At 37.9% G+C, this 14,842-nt stretch overlaps 1 protein-coding gene across 15 annotated transcripts in view; it reads right to left on the bottom strand.

The window, feature by feature from the left end:
* PAM (peptidylglycine alpha-amidating monooxygenase) overlaps nucleotides 1–14,842 on the bottom strand; it is a 338,792-nt gene that overhangs the window by 110,493 nt on the left and 213,457 nt on the right. For all 15 annotated transcript variants that reach the window (XM_064274462.1, XM_064274460.1, XM_023547920.2 and 12 more), the window contains 2 exons: nucleotides 4,641–4,726; nucleotides 2,990–3,073 (listed from right to left, as the gene is read on the bottom strand). In XM_064274462.1, the coding sequence (XP_064130532.1) occupies nucleotides 2,990–3,073; nucleotides 4,641–4,726 (170 nt within the window). The remainder of the gene's footprint in view (nucleotides 1–2,989; nucleotides 3,074–4,640; nucleotides 4,727–14,842) is intronic.

The raw sequence follows: 14,842 nt of genomic DNA, 5'->3' as shown, positions 1-14,842 counted from the left end.
GGGGAAAAAAAAAAATCACACAATCCCATCTTACATGAACATCATTTCTTTCCTTTTTTCCTTGTTCTTTACAGTTCTAGAAAACAGACAAGCATACATATCTTTTTATATAGTCTGTATACATTTTTACGATTCGCTACTTTTTGGTATGCCATTCATTTAACCCATCTCCTATGAAGGGACACTTATTAACTTTTCAGTTTTTCATATTAATAGTTAATGGTGCATAAATAACTGTGGGTAAGTAGCTCATATATTTTTTTAAAATCTGTTTCTTTAGGATAAAAACTCGGAGCAAGATTTTAATATTATATTTTAAGTGTGCATAATGTTGTAAAATTGCTTTCTAAAAACCTGTAATGATTTACAAAGCCTCCAAAACTGTACCAAATTCATTGATTTGGCAGCACCAGTCTTATGATTCAATCTCCACCAACCCTCAATTTAATAAATATAAAATGCCATCTCATTGTTTTTTTTAAAAAAAAAGTTTTATATATTTTCCCATTTGTTTGCTTAGTACGCTATATCATGTATAGCTTTAGAGGTAAGATGGTATCTAATTGGTACTGAATGAATTACATGGGTGAAAATTTTTGTTTACATTTTTATTTTATTACAATAAGATAAGGCCTATGAATTATAGCACTAGTAATCTTTCTACCTCATTTATACCTTTTTTAAGAAAAACTGTCCTTGAAAAAGTAAAAAATGCTAGCTTTTCATCTGTGCCTTAAAAAATGACTATATATTCACATATTAAAACATCAGTGCTCCTTTATTACCCCTAGAGTAAATATAAATTATAAAACAAAACTCATTCCTCATCAGTAAGAAATTAATTTAAATAAATTATGAGGCAGTGTGTGTTGTGTGTGTACATACACACATACTAGCTTTATTATATATACATAATATAGCTTTATTATATACACGTTTTATATATATATAAAAGCTAGTATGTATGTGTGTACATATATCATCCATCTCCCCTTAGGTATCAATGCAGTATCTGTTAGGAGGTACTACAAAGCCAAGAACAGTTAGGTTGAAAAGTAAAGCCTGGGGTTTTATGGGAGAATGAGGGGTGAGGGAGTGTGTGGGTATGATGGGCTACTCTAGTTGTAGTGGTCAGGGAAGGACATCCTTGCCTTTTTGAAAAATACTACAGTCTTGTCAATGATTTGGAAGTCGGCAGTTTTAGAATTTGCCTATTCCACTGATGCTAACATGGTAAATTCTTACTGCAGATAATTCTTAATTCTTTAAACACAAACATTATTTATTCCTTTGTTTTCAACAAATCCTTGTTTCAGCACTACAGACATTTAATTAAGATTAGGTTTTGTTCCCAAAATTGAAAGCTACATATTTGTTTGTAACTCAAAGCATAATTTCAAAAGAGAAACAAGTTTTATCTGGAAGTTAAGACTCATGGGCTAGTTACACAGGAGTTTAATTGATAATATACCTGACTCTAGTTTTTTTTTTTTTTTTAGTACTCATTATAATTTTCATCTATATAAAATTATTCTTTCCAACACCATTTTCCAGAGGGAGACTGCATCTATTGTTCCAGTTCTAAATGCCAAGAATCTATGGACCCCCCTCACCACATGGGGGTGGCTCTCTCAGGAAAGGCACCAGAGGATATTTCCTAGGTAGAAATGGGCATTTACTTCCAGACTTAGCTGTCAAATAGAAATCTAATGTGTTTGGGGTGGGAAATGTGTCAGGCGAGTTAGTACAGATATAATGTTAAATTAGAGAATTCAGGGGAATATGTATAAATCACCAAGACACAGTAGAAAAGCCAAGGAGTAAACTGCTTAATATTTACATTCCCATGAATGCACAAATGTGAACTGGGAATGCAGCTGGAGTTTGACTAAATACAGCAGAAGGGATAGCGTGCACCAATCAGGCTTGCCTTGGTAACAGGGCCCCTTCCTCATATTAATGATTTTATAATAAGAGGCTTTTAAATGAAGTACATTGTAAACATGGGTAGAGCAATAGCTGTCTACGGGAGTATTTAGGGCTGCCCAGGAGTGAGTTCCTAGATACTGAAAATGGTCAACGTGCTTGACTACTAACAAAGAGGCTGGAAGTTTGAGTCGACCCACAGGCACCTTGGAATTGAAAACCTTATGGAGCACAGTTCTACATGAGTCAGGACTGACTTGAAGGCAAATGTTTTTTGTTTGTTTTTGAGGTGGCTGGAGTCTGCATGTTAGTGGACAGAAGACGAGTTCATGAAGTGGATGGTCTGGATTACTGATGAAGCCCTGACCTGAATCCCAGGGAGCTTCCCGGTATTGCAGCAGCTGTTGAACTGCTCAAGTCTGGTACCTGTAAACCTGCTGCCTGCCATCAAGTCGATTCCGACAACTAACCTCCTATCCTTTCTGATAATCGCCGGCCTCGGACCCTCGGGCCCCACGGCCGCTCCACCGGGGACGAGCGGGCGCGGCGGCGACGGGGCGGGGTTGGACTTTTTTTCTGTTTGTTTCCCGCCCCACCCCCCACTCCCTTTTCTCTGTTTTTTTCTTGCTTTCCTCCCCCCTCCCCCCTCCGCCTCGGCCGCCGCGGCCCCGTCATCCTCCCTCCTCTCCGCGGACTCCGGGTCGGCCGGGCCCTCTCTGCCTCTGTCTCTCTGTCTCTGCCTCTGCCTCTAACCTCCTATCCTTTCTGATAATCGCTGTGTGGAAGGAATCCCCTTATAGGAGAGCAGATAGGACAAGAGAATCCCAAACACCAGCATAAAGCATAGGAGGATGAATATGTGCATAAGAGAACAAAACTTTCAAATTGAGAAGAATTTCTTTAATACTCCCACATTAAAGGAAAAAAAGACAATTGTCCTGTAGTGGTAAGCTGCGAGAGGGTGTGGGAAATTCTTCATTCTAATATATGGATAATAGCACATATATTTTTTAAACAATATAGTAATAAACATTGTGCTTAGTTCCAGCCTTTCAAAACTTACCTCTAAAAGCACTAATATCCCCATAGTGCACCTGTAGCACAAAATATTTACTTCCAGTATCTCCTCCAACTCTGAATCCAACACCTAAAGATTTACAAAAGAGGGTAAGTTAAAATTTTTAAGTAAATATTTTAAAACTAATAATTATAAAATAAATACTTTAAAATAGGGACAGATTAGCTAATCTCAGGTTCAGATTCAAAAGGAAATAAAATAGCAAATAACATGAAATTACGTTATATGAAAACTGAAATAAACTAAGCATTCGCTGCAAATTTCTAATGTAATCAATCGATCCTTCTCAAAGCACTGATGGAATTCTACTTACAACCAGAGTAATCATTTATGCTTTAAGAGGATAATTCATTCATTTTGAAAGAAACAAACAAACAAAAAATTCTGTCCTTGCTGGTGAAACAAACTGGCATGAAAATCATCCTCTTGTTTTGCATTTATCGCATTCACTTTTATTTTCTAATTCATTATACAAAATAGACTCCTTAATCTTAGACTTACTTTTCTCCCCATATAAAAACAAGTATCTGCAAAAATGTCACTAAGGAAACCAATTAGATTACAAAGTTCAGTGTGTCAGTGAATCTTAGGATTCCTAATAGTCTTATTATTATTAGAGTTTGCTGGAAGCTAAGGAAAAAAATCTACAGAAAACATATTTACAGGCAGGTAAAACATTTTTTTCTATCTGCTCTACTAATGGATCTTAAAAATGTTAACAAATGTATGACAGACCCTCCTATGAGTTTCCAAATTTGTTTAATAGCAGCTGTCTGGTAAACTTTAGAGAGAACGCTCAAGCTCATTTGAAGGGAGGCACAAGAGTCATGAATAAGTGATGCTGGCATGAGTTAGGGAGGCAAGAGAGTATATGCATCACATGACACAGTCCCAGAACCATGAGAAAACTGTTCCATAAGAGAACTGTGAGGCACAATCTAATCCCCTTAATATTAAGAAACACTCAGGTACTAAAAGGAAGTCTGGTAATTCACTCACATACTGGAAGCTATGAACAGTTTAGAGTTGAAGTCAGAAAGCCAACAGAGGTTTGCATCTCTAACAAGAAATCTGCACTTCTAACAAGTTCCCAGGCGATGCTGATGATGCTGGTAGAACAGCAGTTCTCAAAATTCGTTACACATAAGAATCACTGGGGGAACTTGTTAAAATGTAGATTCTGATTCAGTATATCTGGGGGTGGAAATGCAAGTTCTCAACAGAGGTTTGAACTGGAATGAACCGGTTCCAAGGCCTGGGCATCACATTAATACCTAGATTCCAGGGCTATTTAAAAAAAAAACTCTGCTGAAACAGCAACTTATTTAATTCCTAGCTCTCTTGGCTCAAAAAATGCTCAAGTTCTCAGGAACCAATGTGCCTTAGGCCAAAGGTGGCTTACAGTATACTTGGTTATTTACTAATTCTATCTAAAATGTTATGTGGGCAAACTACTTACCAAAGTGAGGCAGAGAAAAGAGTAACTACCTAAATGAACCTTTTTCAACACAAAGCAGGTGATGGCAGTACTTTTAGTGTGAAATTGCAAAAAAGAACACTGTTAACAACTGCTGGAAAGGACTACAACAAAAAGCACTAGGTTAAAATAAGACTATTCCAAAGGCCTCTGACATACCTTTTGGGAGTCTGGTGGGGGGAGCATTTCTTGCCCAGGCATATAAAATATTGGCTTTGTCTGTACAGGTTCCTTCATCACAAAACCTAAAAAACAAAGTTATCAATGAAGATTTACGTAGTAAAATGCACAAGTCAGTCCACACTAGGGGAAGGGATATATCTGAAAGCAAAGTGTTGTACATCAATATATCACCATCATAGTCAGGTCAGGTTTAAAATCCTAAAGAATCATTTCTATGAGAAAGGTACATATAAAGAGAAGTTCTTTTGTTATTTTATTTATTTGCTTTGATGCCTGATAGTGATGCAATCCTGTCAGGTATATACACAGTTTATACTTTGATATGTTCATAATCAGGTAGAAAAATAAACATTACACAGAGATTCCGTATAAACCAGAGCAAATGCAGTAGAACTTTGAAAGTGGACAGAGGAAATGTACACATTTCCCCTTTGGGGGATCAGTGTTACTGCCAGTAAACATTCAGCCGCAGTAGCAAATAATACACAGGGCTGACCCTCAGCAGGGTGAACAACACAAGAGTACCCCACTGAAGTGGATCTCGGTATTATATATGAGCCGTCTTAAGTTTATGAACACTGGATGTGCCATTTATAAGTTGTTTCATGTTGTGCAAGTCACTTAATCTTACTGAGTCTCAGTTTTCTCTCTTTGTAAAACAGGGATAATTATACCTACCTTCACGAAGTTATTATGTAGATCAAATGTAATATAATGAAAGTGCTTTATAAACCTCAAAGCAGTACACCAGGGTAATGCATTATTTAACAAAACACTGACTTTACCTAAAGATTCATTGTTGAGAGACAGTGTTGCATGGTTAAAGAGCACAAGTAAAAAGATCTATCTGGAGTTGAATCCCAGAACGACCCCTTAGTAGATGTGCACCTTGGACATGTTTATAGGCTTTCAAAGGCCCAACCCCTGTATGGGAAGCTCTCTGATAGGGCTGTTGTGTTATGATGTGTGTAAAGCACCCAGTTCAGTAACTGGCACATTTGGTAGATCGAGTGCAGTAAACGTTAATCTGTGTGACTCCAAACCATACATTTTTTTCCACTGCACTCTGCTGCCTCAATTTGTTCTGTTATAGAATTGAATTTGTTAAAAAACACTGTTAAGCTACATTTTTAAGTTGCTTCTATATGTATGTGTTTTGGAAAATTGGGATCAAGCAAGATCAAAGTCAGGAGTGTAGGCAGATCTGACAAGCTGGAAGACTATCAAGGACAAGGACAAGGTCAAGTACGGCTTCTTGGACAGGAGGCTGGCTCACACAGGAAAAAATGTGCACTGCCATGGCCTGGAAAGGAAGTGAAGGCAGATTGTGGTGGCTTTCAAAACAGGTTAGAAACTCAGGCTAGAAATCCAATGAACACTCAGGTCACGGACATGAAAACCACCAGTAAGAAGTACCCAGATACTCTGAAGCAGAACTCCTAACATGTTTCCTGCTTTTAGCCAGAAATGGAGTTGGAGGATGGGCAATAAGTGCAGACAGCTACATTCCTGTCTGAATAAAGGCATGAGGAGCTGGGAACCAGGAGGTCCTGATTAGGTCATGCTTAGCAAATGCTCTCGCTTTGATAAATCAGGCCGCAAAAAGAGGCTGCGTAATGTGTAATGTAAAACACATCAACGAGTGGTTTCTTATGGTTCACTGTCAAGAACGATATACTTATGATGAAGGATCATTGCCATGTGAGGATTGTGCTTTGGAACAAATATCTGTGACATCCCTGTGCCAAGTGTGCTAAAAGGCTTAGGGTGTTGGACACTGCCCAAAAGCAAAATTTTCTTCCCTGGCTTCATGCTGTAATAGTTAAAGAAATGAGATTGTCAGATGTAATGAACTTATATCTCACTGCTGTGAGCTACTAAAATTTAAATATCTGAGTGGCAATCTCCATAGCTTTCAACAAAGATCATAAATATACAAGTGCTTAACATCAATGTGATGACAGGCTTAGGTTAAACAAGATAATTGTTTCCTCTGATATGGAAGTCGATTTAATGTGTGACTAGAAAGTACCAGAATGAAATATAACAGAGAAAACAGGTTTAGTAAATTTTTCTAAGCCACATATTTGATTATGTCATTCTCTGGCTCAAAATCTTTCAATTGGTTCCCAAAAACAACATGAAAATAAAATCCACACACTGTAGCATAACACACAGGCCTTTCATAGCTGGGACCTTGTTATAGCTCCAGACAAAACCTCTTTTTTAGTTATGCCAAGTTGCCAGCAGTTTCAATCTCTCTTCTCTACTGTTACCTCTCTTAGGAATACCCCTTCCCCATCTCATTACCTCACAAACTTGTACTCATCTCCTCCTTCAGGATTCAGCTCAAGATTTCCTCCTCAGGGAAGCTTTCTCCAACCTCCCTCCCGCCAACTTCCATTCTTTAATCATAGCACTCTTTCCGTGCATCTGTTTACTCATCTATCTCTTCAACCAGTGAGTACTTTGAGGATTGGGGTCAAGTCTTTCTCTTTGTACTCCCAGCACCTGAAATCCTGCCTGGCATTTAGTAAACATTCAACGAATGTTTGCTGATGCTTACCTCTAGGTGGGTTTTTAAATTTTCCATGTGTGAACACTTAAATAATTGAATTGACCTAAATTTTATCGCACTGTCAAGTATTACCAAAAGACCAGCTTTGGGGCAGGGAAGGACAACACACAATACAGGGGAAGTCAGCACAACTGGACAAAGTAAAAGCTAAGAAATTTCCCGGACACATCCAAACACTTTGAGGGACAGAGTAGCTGGGGCTGGGGCCTGGGTACCAGAGTTTCAGGGGACATCTAGGTCAACTGACATAACAAAGTTTATTAAGAAAATGTTCTGCATCCCACTTTGGTGAGCAGCATCTGGGATCTCAAAAGCTTGCAAGTGACCATCTAAAATGTATCCTATCCCACTTGCAGCAAAGGAGAATAAAGAAAACTAAATATACAAGGAAAATATTAGTCCAAGATACTAAAGGTCCACATAAGCCAGAGACTCCGCCAGCCTGAGACCAGAAGAACTAGATGGTGCCCAGCTACCACCAATGACCACCTTCATGGAGAACACAACAGAGAGTCCTGGATGGAGTGGGAGAAAAGTGTGCAGGACTCAAATTTATGTAAAAAGACCAGACTTAATGGCCTGACAGAGACTGGAGGAACCCCCAAAACTATGCCCCTGGAAGCTCTGTTAACCCACAACTGAAAGCATTCCCAAAGCCCACTCTTCAGACAAAGATTAGGCAGCACTATAAAATAAAAAATAATACATGTGAGAAGTGTGCTTCTTAGTTCAATCAGATACTCAAGACTAAATGGGCAGCTCCTGTCCAGAGGCAGAAAGAGAAGGCAGGAAGGTACAGGAACTGGTTGAATGGACACAGGGAACATGGGGTAGAAAGGAGGAGTGTGCTGTCACATTGTGGGGATTGCAACTAATGTCACAAAACAATATGTTCATAAATTTTTGTATGAGAAATTAACCTGAGCTGTAAACTTTCACCTAAAGCACAATAAAACAAATTAGCAGCAACTATATGCTACAGAGGGTCACAAAAGAAAACTCGAACAAACGGAAGGATATTGTCTTAGTCATCCAGTGCTGCTGTAACAGAAATACCACAAGCGGATGATTTTAAAGAAGAGAAATTTATTTCCTCACAGTAAAGTAGGCTAGAAGCCGGGCGTCAGCTCCAGGGGAAGGCTTTCTTTCTCTGTCAGCTCTGGAGGAAGGTCCTTGTCCTCAATCTTCCCCTGGCCTAGGAGCTTCTCTGTGCAGGAACCCCGAGTCCAAAGGACGTGCTCTGCTCTCGGCACTGCTTTCTTGGTGGTATGAGATCGCCCTCTCTGCTTGCTTCTCTCTTTTATATCCCAAAACAAACCAGCTCAAGATGCAACACAATCCAATCCAGTAGACTGAGTCCTGCCTCAGCAACACAACTGCAGCCCATACCCCCTCATTAATATTATAGAGGCAGGATTTACAACACATAGTAAAATCACTTCAGGTGACAAAATGGTGGACAATCACATAATACCGGGAATCATGGGCCTGCCAAACTAATACACACGTTTCTGAGGGACACAATTCAATCCCTGACAGAAATGTATAAAAAGAAAAGATTAAATAGCAATACATTTTAATTACTATTTCCCTGATATTTGTACAAATCAGCTTACCTTCACTCACACAAGAACACTGCAAGGAAGTTATACTTTACAGCTGAAGAAGATCAGAGTAACTTCCAAAGGTCACACAGCCAAGCTATGATTCAAAGCTAGTACTGTAACACCTCTTTCGATCTCAATTTGTGAGACTGATTTATGGGCAGAGAATGATATTATATGAAGATGACTACTATCTACTTGAACTAAGTTGCAATTTGTGTGCGCAATTCTAAAATCTGATTCTAGATAAAATAAGTTGTTCTTCTGGCCTATTCACAAAGAGACAAAGATTTTATGCCTTTATCCTCTTATCAGGTTTCGTAAAATAAAAGCCTCAAAAGCTAACTGTGGTTTGATTTTTAAAATCCTGTTTAATGACTTTTTTTTTAATTTATTAAACTCAAGACTCAGTAAATAATGACTCATTGAAGGGAACTGGGACATTGAAACTAATCCTAAACCTTAATGAGTGAGGGGACTAAGTAAAGAGGGAAAACAAGAAGCCAAGAGAACTGGGTTCTACAATTGACAATATGAATGAGTGGCTAAGAGCATCTGAATGAAATCCCTGCACCTCTTGGTTTTCAGATTTCCATTTCCCATTTCCAATGAAAACTGCATCATAATTTCTCCACATAAAGTGACTAACAGGTTAAAGACGGTATTATACTGTGGCTTTTCAAAAAAAGATTTCTGCAAAAATAGAGATTTTTACTATTCTTATTAACAAGAAGTCTTAAGACCAGGAAGCAATACAACTTTTGATCAATGGCTGTTCTAATTTCAGGCCTCATCAACCAGGTTTCTTATTCTTATAATTCTAACAGCTTCTCCTAAAGGCTCCTCCAGATTAAGCCAATTAAATTGTGGAAAGATTCATATAGCTCCCTTGCAGTTTCTTAATATTCATAGTGAAAATGATGAGAATTAACATTTGAAAATAAAACTATTCTGGTTTCTTGAACCTTTGCTTATAGAACCTTCTTCACCTCTAATCCATGAGGAAACCATTCAGATGACATATTTTCTGTTTGTGCGAAGCTCTGAAAAAGCGCTAGCCTGTCATTGTGAATTACTATTCAAATAAAGCATGATTGACTGTTGAAGTACTCTCTCATTGTATCTGTTAGGGCTATTTAAAATCCAAGGTTACTCAGAGGAGATCAGAACTGATAACTCATTTCTTCTTTCGGCTAAAAAAATACATATATATATATATATTTTTTTTCTTTTTTTAAAATAAAACTGTCATGCCCTTAAGTCTAACCCACCAACCGGTGCCCTCAAGTGTGTATGGTCTCAGATTCCCATTTTAATGTATTAGGTGTCTAACAGAACCACAGCCAGGAAAATTAATCTAAAGTTAGAAAGTTGCTTTAAGAAACACAACATAAAATCAGTGGTTTGTGTGGAATGTCTTTACCTTTCAAAATTGGATCCAGTATGAGTCAGGTATTCCAATTCCACTAACTGCTCTATAAACCCATAGAACATTTTTCCCATTTCAGACAATCCTCTGTGAATTTCAATGCAATGGGTATGCATTAACATAGTAATTAGAAGGATACTAAATGGGGAAGCTTAATAAAAGCAGTGATTAAAAAGCACCAGCCTGATAAACAGAACCACAGTATCCCTCCTCTCCAAGGAGACTAGAGTGGCAATAGTCCTTAAGCGCAGAGGGTGTGTCTGTTTTGTCCACACCAAGTTCCCATTGCCTGACTGTTCTTGGCTCATAAATACTTGGATAATAAATACTTTATTAACAAAAGAATAAAGATGATAGCCTCCAATTATTTACTCCTATATGTGCCAGGTACCATGCCAAGTACATTAATTACATCATTTAATCTTCATGATGGCCCAAACAAAATTCCCATTTTACAGGTAAGGAAACAGACCAATATATAAATTAAGTCACTTGACCAATGTTTATTACAAATATCAAGTAGTGGAACTGAGATTTGAACCCAAGACTCTGTGATTTCAAAGTTCTGGCTCTACACCAAATATAACACTATTCTGTTTAACTTAAATATTAGTCTAGGTCACCAGTCCAAATCCACCAGCTGCTCCTTGGAAACCTTATGGCAGTTCTAATCTGTCCTATAGGGTCACTACGAGTTGGAATTGACTCGACGGCAACAGGTTTGGTTTTTGGTGGATGGAATAATGTTCAAAATTATGTAGCGTTTGTTTCTGTTGAAACTGTCAAGACAGTTTCAAACATGACATTCTATTTTATTAAAGTTGACACTAGCCTACTAGAATGGAGCAGTTGCCTAAGGAACGCTTTTAATCCAGGCCACCTAAAAATTAACAAGAAACATGATCCTTGGTGACTAGAAGCTAAAATGAGATATCAACTGTATTTTAACAAACTGATCCATTAAACTATCCCTGTATGCAATATAACGACTCTTATGACATTAAAGTATAAAAAGGAAATGGATAACATTTTTTAGCCCAGCAGAAATTTATGACTGAACTTTGCTATTGCACTCAAAGACACATTTTATTTAGTGTTTAAAATAAGGGACAGTGCAGATTATGGAGACTGGTGTTATTTTTATGTATACTGACAAGGACGTTATGTATGTTTAACTTTAAAAGTTTAGTTTTCACAGTAGAAACAAAGAGGGGATTTCAGAAGACACACCGCGTCATGCCCTACAGTGTACAGATGACAGGTAACTAGGATATGGGAAAGCCCATAAAGGCAGCATATGCAAATACCATTCTCAACCAAAGAATCATTATCATCATGAGGGTGACAACAAAGCGATACAGGTATCTGGAAAGCAAAAAAACCTAAATAAAAAATTGTCATTTAAAGGAGTAGCAAAGCAGGGTGTCTCACATACAGGCTTCTATACATATATTTATGTTTTAGCTACTTTTCTCTTTCCCCTCATCAGCATCTGCAACCCTGTGGAGATGGTGGCATTTAAAAAAGACACGGCAGGTGGTTAATAAATAGAAAGAGTTGAAAGGGATCTAAGCTAAAGCTTCATAGGATGGTAAAGCACTCCTGCTTTACCTTGAGAATGATCCCAAGTTAGAACAGCTGGAAACAGCCTCATTTAACCAGCTGGGATTCTTCTTTTCAAAGAAGATCAAACAACCTGTGGAAGCCATCTTTGATTTGTAAAGATTAGCTGGTCATAAGCATTCATCAGAAATAGCTTTAAAATCAAATATTAATTACTAGGACTAAAAATAATAATTAAAGCTCTGCACAGACGATCACTCTGAAGTACAAGACTGGATAAATATCTATTCAGTTTCATCACCCAGTATTTCTGATCATAGAGTCTTGAGGTTTGCATAAGCTGCATTAAGCCCTAAGTCCTGTGCTCAGCAGAACAGAAAAGGCACAAGTCAACACCTCGCAGGAAAAAAAAAAAAAAAAAAACAGAGAGAGACAGCACCCCAGAATTACTCCAAATGCCAGAAAAATTAGTATGAACAAAATATTGTGATTTTCAAATTCTGAAACACTCAATAGATAACCAATCATTATTTTAAAAAACTGCTTATTAGAGAAAAAACAGAAAAAAGAAAAGCATTCATAGCATAGATACAGTATTTTAATTTCTGCAGATCTCCTAAAATTTACCGTATTTTAGTTGCGAGCAGTAACAGATTCTTACACCTAAATTGCCCAATTTTCATTTGGGCATCTTCATTTCCTTACTGACCCTAAACAACCCAAAACAGTATCTGCTCATATTCAGCCCACAAATCTGGGGAATTTAGAATTGCCAAGCTTAGAATAAGTCAGCTAGCAGGAAGCGAGTCCAACAAATCACGCCATTGCTCTGCTTGCTCCAGTCTCAGTGCTGTCACTTCCCCTTGGTCCCTAGATGTGTTTAATCGTCTCCTTAGTTTTTTTTTTTTTCCTTTAACAGCCTCAGAAAGAAAGTATTAGGGTGACTTCTAACAGGTACTGTTGCCTTCTTTACATTGGTCAGCAGAGCTGCTTCTTTTCCATCAGCCGGTCCTTATTTGCATCCTTGAGAGGTATGCTAATTTGGAATGGAGCACCAGGCCCAATCTAACTATAAAGGGACCACCCCACCGTATATTAAAAGGTTCATATCAATATATGCAATTTAAATGCACACGCATATAATTAACTAGACACATTACCAGTGTGAGATGCTAATTTGGAATGAGACACAAAAGACTGGAATACGACTAGAGGAAAAAAAAACTTTGAAATTAAAATGACTACATAATGAAAACTGCTTCATGCTGTGTCTACTATTTTCATGTAAACCTAATATAACTGTAAATATATTTTAATGACCAGTAGAGAGAGGCAATTACAAAGCGCAAAGGAGGGCAGTGCAGCAGTGAAACACCATCAGACTAGCGTCTGGCTTCCATATTACAAGTGCTGCCTGAAGACAGGATGAATTATAACTTCATAATTTCAGGGGAAAAATGTTTTCTATATTCGGCACTGGGTTTTTTGCTGGGATATTAAGGACACATACCTATTTGCCAACCAGTTGGCAATGAAAATAGAACACTCAAGTGAAAACGGGGGAAATCCTAGCTAATAAAACAGAAAAGAAGAAATCCAAGCCTGACATTTCGGTGTTGAAAGATCCTATTACCTTTTTCTTTTTCCACTAAAACAGCTTTGTGCTCTCTTAAAGATTCCCCTAGAACATGAATGAGTTCTCAATATTGTTAAGCACCACAAACCATTACAGGTATCATAACCAAACATATGGGAACATTTGGGGCTCTTAAGAACTGTCTATATCCAGGAGCAAGAGAAGAATATATTTGCAACTATAAAATAAGTGTGAAAAATTTCATGACTCAAAATTTTCTGAAAAATAATACCAGATTTTTGGCACTGATAGATTCGTGTTATTCCTATTATAATTTAGGTGGGGAGATAAGGGGGTAAACAGTTGAAAAGAAAAATCCGCTTACTGTCTCCAGGGCTGAGCCTCTGAGGTCCCGAGGCTGGGGGCGAGGTTGTTGTTGTGAAGCCACAGAAAATTTCAGCCCATTAGATACCCTGTAAGCTCTAATTATAAAGAGGCATGCATTGTGCCACATATTTTTTTTGGGGGGGGGGGTATTTATCTTTAAAAAGGTACATACTGCTCTTTTTTATTTATTTTTTAAATACAGGTAAACATTGCTAATTTCAGAAGAAATATTTTTAAAGCATAAAGTTTGGATTGCAGGAGTCAGAGTCACTGTAACTTGTTTTTTAATGCATGTCTCCTAGTTTGCAATATACGTTTAGAAGATCATACTTTTAAATGTGAGATGAAGCACTCTGGTCTTAGTTAGAACAAGATGAATAACAGCATCAACTAGTGTTCTTGTTTTATGGCTATAAAATCAACTGTAACAAACCTATACATGGAGTAAGTGGGAATATAGGCTGCAAGGCAGATATTTTAAAATCCATTTAAAATGTCATGGGTATAGTGTCATTATGCCCATACTCATTGCCATCGAGTCAGTTCCGACTCATAGCGACCCTATAGGACAGAGTAGAATTTCCCCATAGGGTTTCCAAGGAGCGCCTGGTAGGTTTGAATTGCCGACCTTTTGGTTAGCAGCTATAGCACTTAACCACTATGCCACCAGGGTTTCCACAGTGTCATTAGAAACTCTAATTACTCTTCGATGCAACTGATGGACAAAACACAGCAAGCAGACTGCCTGCCTGAGGTGCATCAATCAGTCCACACATCTCCAACTCCTAGTAATAATGCCTCTCTAATCTGACTCAGCCTTTGCATGTAATTTATATTCACAGAATTACTGAATTTTAGAGAACAGAGGGGCTTCATAAATAATCTTGTGTAAGTCTCTCACTAAAATGAAGAAACCCAGGCCCAGATGGGCTGAGTAACTTGCCCAGGGAATCTAGTCAGTTGGCTCACTGCTCTTTTCACTCTACCATGTTGCCTTTCAAGTAATAACTTTAGCAAAATAATACATGTACCAATTACTTT

Source organism: Loxodonta africana, chromosome 2 (assembly GCF_030014295.1).
Source record: "Loxodonta africana isolate mLoxAfr1 chromosome 2, mLoxAfr1.hap2, whole genome shotgun sequence".
NCBI lineage: Eukaryota > Metazoa > Chordata > Mammalia > Proboscidea > Elephantidae > Loxodonta > Loxodonta africana.
The sequence above is the reverse complement of the archived record's forward strand: the minus strand, read 5'-3'. Positions and strand labels throughout refer to the sequence as shown.